The 8,151-nt window shown below is 36.8% G+C and overlaps 3 protein-coding genes across 3 annotated transcripts; 1 reads left to right on the forward strand and 2 right to left on the reverse strand.

Annotated features, from left to right (window-relative positions):
- On the reverse strand, positions 1-467 carry LOC18045273 (non-specific lipid-transfer protein 8). Its single transcript, XM_024186347.1, has 2 exons — positions 63-467; positions 1-6 (listed from the first exon to the last, which is right to left on the reverse strand). The coding sequence occupies exons 1-2, from the start codon at positions 465-467 to the stop codon at positions 1-3; spliced, it is 411 nt and encodes a 136-aa protein (XP_024042115.1).
- Positions 468-1,106: 639 nt separating this feature from the next.
- Positions 1,107-2,870, reverse strand: LOC18045274 (beta-hexosaminidase 2). The gene has a single exon (XM_006438928.2). The coding sequence runs from the start codon at positions 2,868-2,870 to the stop codon at positions 1,107-1,109; it is 1,764 nt and encodes a 587-aa protein (XP_006438991.2).
- Positions 2,871-5,487: 2,617 nt separating this feature from the next.
- LOC18045275 lies at positions 5,488-7,441 on the forward strand. Its single transcript, XM_024186515.1, is given in 2 exon segments — positions 5,488-5,658; positions 5,856-7,441. Coding segments are annotated over 2 exon segments (1,710 nt in total). The 5' UTR covers positions 5,488-5,534.
- The last annotated feature ends 710 nt before the right edge of the window (positions 7,442-8,151 follow it).

Here is an 8,151-nt window from a genome sequence, read left to right on the forward strand (position 1 = left end):
TTAATCCTGCAAAAGAAACACAGAAGAACAATGGTTAATGTGCATAGGGAAATCTAGAATACAAAAAAAAAAAAAAAGAGTGAAAGAAAGTACTTGGAACAATCGACATTGGGTGAAACAGGAACAGGCAAGGTGATTCCGCAGTTGGTAGGGAGTGCCTGGGCTAATTGGGAATTAGGATTCATTTTCTGGGCTGCTGTCTTAATGCATCCACAAGCGGTTTTCTTATCAGCAGTGCTTGTTGCAGTAGATGCAAGAGCTGAGGCTCCACTGCAACATGCAGCTGGTGGTTTCCCAGATCCACTCTTAAGGTAATTCACACAAGGTCTCAGGTCTTTCAACACATCACTACAAGAAATTGCAGCCTCTGACTTAGGAGTAAGAAAGAGAAACATGATAAGAGCAGCAATGGCTGAGACTACTACCCTTGAGGAGTTCATGGTTACTAACTTAAGCTTGCTCTTCATTCGTTCTGACTTTTTATAGAGAACTTATTGGAGCGAAGCTCACGAGTAAGTTTCAGAAAATTTATGTAAACTTTTTCACTCATTTGATTTAATTTTGGAGTGCAAGAAAGAGAGAAAGCAGTGATCATGATTCATTAGTTTTTCTAGACATTAGGTAGGACTATCACCAAGCAGGGTCTACAAAAAATTTATGAAAAAGCCAATGCAAGTGTACCGCGTTAACTTGTACACTAAAACACGAAATAGAAACACGCTTGCGTTGCTTCAATCTTGCCTTGCCGTCCAGCAATTTTATGGTTACTTAGACTGCTCAACTTAAATTAATTAATTTAAAATTATATATAATAATATTTTAAAATCTTATATAACGTATAAGAATAAAAGATTAAGAATTATATAAATTTAGATGAAGTTGATGTAGCAACTGCCACCTTTTATTTTTTAATTCTCATGTATCAATTGCCACGTCTGCACGATGCTCTTGTTCGAAGTCTTTCTAGGAAGGGGAAGGACTTAAACATTGATAATCGCATTGAAAGCTAAATTGTTAGTTACGTATTCTAAAACAATCACAACAATTAATTGTTTAAAATGTGCACCGAAATAGGATTTCATATCATAGGTCACCACACCAGACAATTAATGAGCCGTGTTGCACATGCCTGGATTTCTCAAACACCAAAGTGGCTGAATGGGCTCCGCTCCAACCCCTCTGCTTACCATTCGGTACCTCCATTCATTCAACCGATCCGTTGCTTGTGCATATCTCTTGATGCCCGTCTCCTCATCGCGATTACCTGACCACAACGTCTCTGCCATTGCTGAAGTTCTCGGCCAAAGGCGGACATCTAGAACTTTTGGGTCAGCTTGCTCGGACCATAATGCCACCTCCCCACCAAGCACCATTTTAGCCTCTTCCTCACTGAGCCCATATGTTATGTCGTAATCATAAATGGTTTGCCATGTTTTGAAGGGTCCACACCATGAGCCACCGTTATTTGCAGATGAAGAAGGCTGAAGCTGATCATACTGACTATCATTCCCAAGAAAGTCCCCATGACCACAATCCAAATAATAGAACTCGGATGACGAGACAATGGCCCTGTATCCGGCATCAACAATCCTTTTGGTGTTATTGGGACCATTGTTCCATGTTTGTAAGATAGTATGTTCCTTGGGAAGAAATGAGGGGCGTACATTAACATTGTCATCCAACAAAACATCCTCCCAATACACCACTGTGCGATTAAAGAACACAATGTAAGGGAGTGTGGAGCCAACAAACTTCTCAAGAAGTTGACTAAGAGTTCCACCATTGGATAGGAAAGACTGAATGGTCGAATCGGCTTTCCAACAACCAGGGATGATTTCATCAGCTCCCGCATGGTAGAATGCTTCTGGGAATAAGTTGACTATATCATTGATTACATTTTTCAGGATTTTGTACGTTTTTGGATTTAAGGGGTTTAGATGACCAGTTCCTGGTTCTGATGCAAGTCGGTTTGTCCAATTACTTTCAGCTGGCCACCAAAACTTGTTTGCACATGTCACAATCTCTGGGTATGCTTCTGCCCAAGATCCAGTGTGCCCCGGAGAATCAATTTCAGGAAGAACCCTCACACCGTGTGTCAAACCAAACTCAACTATCTTTTTGACGTCATCAGGAGAATACTGCATGTCATGACCGTAAGACCCCTTGGCAGCAAGATCAGGCTCAGATGGTAGCACCAATGGAAATGAATGTGAGTCGGTAATGTGCCAATGGAATACATTCATTTTGTTAAAACTCATTGTCTTGATGGTCCTGAGAATGTCATCCACTCCATAGTAATTCCTGGATGTATCAACCATCAGCCCCCTGTGAGCAAAAAGTGGAGAGTCCCACACGTATAATCCGGATGCCACCAGCAAATTAGGCTTCCCCCAAACTAGCTGGGAGAATGTCTCAAGACCTCTCATGGCTCCCCAGACTGTGTGCGCTGTCAGGTTTGCGATGGAGGCATCAGCAGGGATGCTGAGTGTGTATGTCTCGTTCACCCCATGCTGTAGGGGAGTTAAAAGACTTTCCACAGTGATAAAGAGGGTGTGCAAGGCAGAGGACGATGAAGTGGTGATGTTGATTAATGAAGGGGTAACTAAAGGTTGGTGGTGCTCAGTCTTGATCAGTTTTAGGTAACGATTCGCTGCGGATGAGAGATAAAAATGTTTAGGTGAAGAGATGGCGAAGCTGGGGGAGAGGAGATTGGCCCGTGGTTGTGTCGTCCATGACATTATTCTTGGTTTTGGCCACACGTTTATCCCATTCCCACCTCCACCGGCAGACGCTACTGATGCGATGCATAGTTGCAAAATGAACAGTGAGAAGATCAATATGATTGCGGGAATAACACTACCATGAGGCATTGAATTTTTTCTACTATTACTGCCCGTCTACAATATTTCTCTCTGTCTACATGCCGTATCTCTCTATGACTATTACTATATTTATAATAAGGGTGAGGTCTGAGCAAATAACAAATACTTGATGATGAATTAATAATATTTATGTTGCTCTTCTGCTGTTTGAAACTAGACTTGTTTTTATTTGCTTTGTTTGTTGGTCATTTGGAGTTTTGCACTTGATTTCTTGCTCCGATACTACTTAAATCCCCTTATCCCCTTATATTAATTAAATTAAAAGTTATAGCTTAACCTAAGATTAATCATAATCAACTTAACCATGCGATTAAGTTCATTTTAGGCGGCTTTCCTGTTCAGCTCTTCTATTATATGTATCAACAGAAGACAGTTCGAATAGTATTTTGTTTCTTTCTAAGAATCTTCTGCGTGGTTTCGAGCAAAAACATCTCTTTTGTCTATCACTATAATTATTTTATTTTCTCTTTCCTATTCCTATCTTCCCCTTTATGCTTCCTTTTTTAAACACTATAACAGTAAAATTTTCCGTAAAATTTTACTTTTTCAAAAAAAAAAAAAATCACGGCTCAAGTTATTATTAGACCTATGCTTAAATGAAGAGAGAGTCTTAAATGAGTTAAACATACTACCACATTTATAAACTCATCTAATATCTTCTTTTTTTTTAAATCTCATACACGCACAAATATATAATCCTCTCATGTGAACAGGAAAATACGGATTTCATACGAATTTACTATTATACTGTAATATTTTTATTCGATTAATAGTAAATTTGCACGAAATCCGTATTTAGACATAGACACTAAAAAAAAAATTTCTTGTTTTTTAATTTATTGCTTAATTTAATAAAATAAGGATCCCTTATTTATAAATTTTTCTCTCTGTACATATATATCCATTTTTAAATTAATCGATAATAAAAATAATGATTGTTGGGATCTATAACATAAGAAAATTTAAAATAAATCACTTTTGTTTCATTGAAGGGGTAGAGTTATGCTCACGGTTTTGATATAGGATGTTACATATTTTTTCCCTTGAGGACCTGGCGTCTTAGTGAGGGTCATTGAAAAGAATTGTAATAGTACAAGCTTGAAAAGCAAATAGATATTGTTCGCTTTAGGCATATAATCCGTCACGGTTTTATTATTAGTCTTTACAACCTAAAACACGTCTATTTAGTTAAGAGAACCCAAGGCTTATAAGCTAGTTCAAGATTCTCTCTCTAACAATGTGGGATGTTACACGAATAATGTGATAGAAAAAAATGATGCCAGCTTTGCCAATCGTCTCCAACTCTCGGCAGCAACTACTTTGAATCTTTGATCCCCTCAGCTAACTTTTGACTTCCAACCGGCCCTTCTGTCTGTATAGATACTCAAATAAAAAGTCGCCACATTCGTTGTTTAAAACTTATAATATACGATTCCCTTGTAGTTTGTTTATCTATTAATTACAAGTAAATTAATAACCGATCTCCATTTTTTTTTTTTTTTGTATTTTTTTCTATCGTTTGTGCTTCTGGTAACTTCAACTTTGGTGGTTGAAGAAAAAAGTTTATGAAAATAAATCAAACAATGGATGCAATTAGTAGAGGAACGTATATAATGAACTTTATCCCATGAGAAAATTAAAGTATCATGAGAAAAGTGTAAAATCATTAAAAAAAGGAAAAAAAAAAGAAAAGAAAAAGCATGTATAAAAAATATAATGACAAACAAAGGTATTAATCCAACATATATGTAATAAGCCATCGTTTGACATTAAAAAGGAAATATATGTTTTCTAGTCAATATAAAATACCCAATCACTAATCCTAATAATTTGAACATTGATCCAATTAATTACCAAATGCAGCATTGAATGGTAGTTAAAAAGACAAAAGTGTTTGAGAAAACAATCGAGTGATTGATGAGATGCCTCAATGACAACTCTTTGTAGGAAACCTAGGATTCATGATCCTGATGATAGAGCAACAATTAATTAGAGAAGCCTAAGAGTCCATCTAGTATTGAGGTGTAACCACAGCTGCTACCAAAAAAATATATATATTGTAAATATAAAATAAAAATTTATTGTGTATAATAAATATGATTGTAAATAATATTTTAGACAGAACTAGTTAAAATAATACAAATATTTTATTAAACAATTGTTCACCTTAATTTAAAAGTCATATTTACAAATTCATTTGTATTTTATCAAATATATTACGATTGTTTGATTTATCAAACATTTTACAACTATAGCTTTTAATAGTTAAATGGAGATGGTTTGGGAGCAATTGAATATTGCAAGGTAAACCCAAGCATCCCCGCACCCGGTTATTATTAATTATCTGAAACTCATTCACCTTCTTAGACCTTATTATTAATCGCCGAAAAGACAAGCAACTGCTAGTATAAAAGCAAAAGGAAAAAGACAGCTTGGTGTGTAAGATAAGTGAAATTTGCTAAGAAGAGATACGATCGAAGACAATTTTATTGGCTTGCTTGCACGACAATTCCTTCGGTTGGTTCATTTGTTTGCATTCCTTTCAGAATTAATATACTTTTAATTCGCTCGCTAGCAATATTATTCATTCTCCTTCTAGCTTAATTTTATTCTTCCCAACATATCTTTCTTTGAATTTAAGAGATACGTATTATGGGGAATAATTGCCTTAACAACTGCAGTACTCCTGCAACAAATATCGCCAAGAAGAAGAGCAAGGGTTTGCCAATTGAAACCACGTTTAAGCTTCCCGCTCCGATACCAACATGGCCGCCAGGTACTTAACTTTCATTGCATAACCATTTATATCAAAATTTGTTTATAAAGGAACTTTTTTTAAAGTGGGATCAATTGCCCACACTCCCTTGAATGTAAATCCGCCCTTATATATATTCAGTTAGATTTCAGTTTGTACACATATTGTTCAATAATGATTGATATATGTATATATGTGTTTATGCAAGCATGTCGCAGGTGAAGGGTTTGGGAGTGGAACAATTGATCTCGGTGGATTACAAGTGCGTCAAATAACATCTTTCAAGAAAATTTGGGCCACCCATGAAGGTGGACCAGATAATGCTGGCGCTACATTTTTTGAACCATCAACCATAGATATCCCTCCAGGTTTCTTTATGCTTGGCTGCTACGCCCAACCCAACAACACCCCCCTTTTCGGATCGGTTCTTGCTGCTAAAGACAGCAGTGGTTTAAGCTTAAAGAAGCCTGTTGATTACACTCTTGTTTGGAGCAGCGAGTCTTTGAAGATCAAGCAAGATGGGGTCGCCTACGTCTGGCTACCCACACCCCCCGATGGGTACAAAAACGTTGGTCATGCCATTACAAACTTCCCTGAGAAGCCTGCCTTGGATAAGATGCGCTGCGTTCGGTCTGACTTCACTGATCAATGCCAGACAGACACGTGGATATGGGGTGCAAACAAGTATGGGCTCAATGTCTTTTCCGTTAGGCCCAGTGTTAGAGGAACGGAAGAAATGGGTGTTAGTGTAGGCACGTTTGCGGCCCAGATTAATGGAAATGATAATAGTCCTACTACGTCGACGACTCTCGCTTGTCTGAAGAATATTATGGCCAAGTCCAACTTATCATCCTACAATTACATGCCTAATCTGCAATAAATTGAGACGATGGTTCAAGCTTACTCTCCTTATATTTACTTGCATCCTGACGAAAAATACCTTCCGTCTTCTGTAAGCTGGTATTTTGACAACGGGGCATTACTATACAGAAAGGGAGAGGAGTCTAAACCAATCCCAATTGAGCCGATGGGTTCGAATCTTCCACAAGGAGGCTCCAATGATGGTGCCTATTGGTTGGACCTTCCTGTAGATGACAAGGCCAAAGAGCGAGTCAAGAAAGGAGACCTACAAAACTCACAGGTTTATTTACACATTAAACCCATGCTGGGAGCAACCTACACTGACATAGCAATATGGATCTTCTACCCTTTTAATGGACCTGCGAGAGCTAAAGTTAAGTTTATTAATAATATCCCATTGGGAAAGATAGGTGAACATGTTGGTGACTGGGAGCATGTGACATTAAGGATCAGCAACTTCAATGGGGAACTGTGGAGGGTCTTCTTGTCGCAGCATAGTGGAGGTACTTGGGTGAATGCATCAGAGCTTGAGTTTCAAAGTGGCAACAAACCTGTGACCTATGCGTCCTTAAATGGTCATGCCATGTATGCAAAGCCTGGACTAGTTTTACAAGGGAGTGGCGGGATTGGAATTAGGAATGATACAGCCAAGAGCAGGATGCTGCTGGATACTGGACGTCATTTTTCAATTGTTGCTGCTGACTATTTATCGGGCTCTGCCTCCGTTATCACTGAGCCACCTTGGCTCAACTATTTTAGAGAGTGGGGTCCCAAAATTAGTTATGACATTTCCCACGAGATAAAAGAGATTGAGAAATTATTGCCTGGAAAGCTGAAGCCTGCTTTTCAAAAGTTTGTCAACAGTCTACCAAATGAAGTTTTGGGAGAGGAAGGCCCGACAGGTCCCAAAGCCAAAAGCAATTGGAATGGAGATGAAGTTTAATCGAAGCTGTCTGTGTGTGTGTATACATACATACATATATATATATATATATATATATATGTGTGTGTATCTTTATTTATCTTCATTTTGTTAAAAGTTAAAGTGAGGATGCACAAAAATATAAAACTTATAAATTTTAAGATATTAGATATTATATTTTATTTGTTAGTAACATCATCTCTTTATTAAAATGAAAATGCCCATCATTTCCTCGTATTAATTAAAGATTTAAATTTGTTAAGCCTTTATAATATTGTAAACTATTTTATAATATTACAAATATATATATATATATATATATATGGGCGTCCTCTTTCTTTTTCATGCAGACATGTTGTTAAACCATGCGGTTTAACAAAGTCAATTTTAATACTATTAAATCTCACGGTTTTATAGTGTATCGAAAATTAACTCAATTAAACCACACGGCTTAACAGTATTTCTGCATTAAAAGAAGGAAATTATCCACCGTCCATCTGTTTTTTTTAACTTTTTCAAAAATACACAATTTTTTTTTTTTTGCTGGAATCCACCTGAAGTTACATATCTTTTCATTTTTCCACTTCCGTTTAGAGACCATTAAGAAAACTAATGAAAAATTATATAAATGACTTTTTTACCCTCAAATGTAAAAGATAAATTATCCACCGACCACCTATTTTTTCGTATTTTTTTAAAAAATACACAATTCTTAATTTTTTTTTTTTTTT

This window comes from Citrus clementina, unplaced genomic scaffold (genome assembly GCF_000493195.1).
Source record: "Citrus clementina cultivar Clemenules unplaced genomic scaffold, Citrus_clementina_v1.0 scaffold_4, whole genome shotgun sequence".
NCBI lineage: Eukaryota > Viridiplantae > Streptophyta > Magnoliopsida > Sapindales > Rutaceae > Citrus > Citrus x clementina.

What these genes read in the sequence shown, in the direction of transcription:
- LOC18045273 (XM_024186347.1), bottom strand. Translation starts at nt 467, where the DNA reads ATGAAGAGCAAGCTTAAGTTAGTAACCATGAACTCCTCAAGGGTAGTA.
- LOC18045274 (XM_006438928.2), bottom strand. Translation starts at nt 2,870, where the DNA reads ATGCCTCATGGTAGTGTTATTCCCGCAATCATATTGATCTTCTCACTG.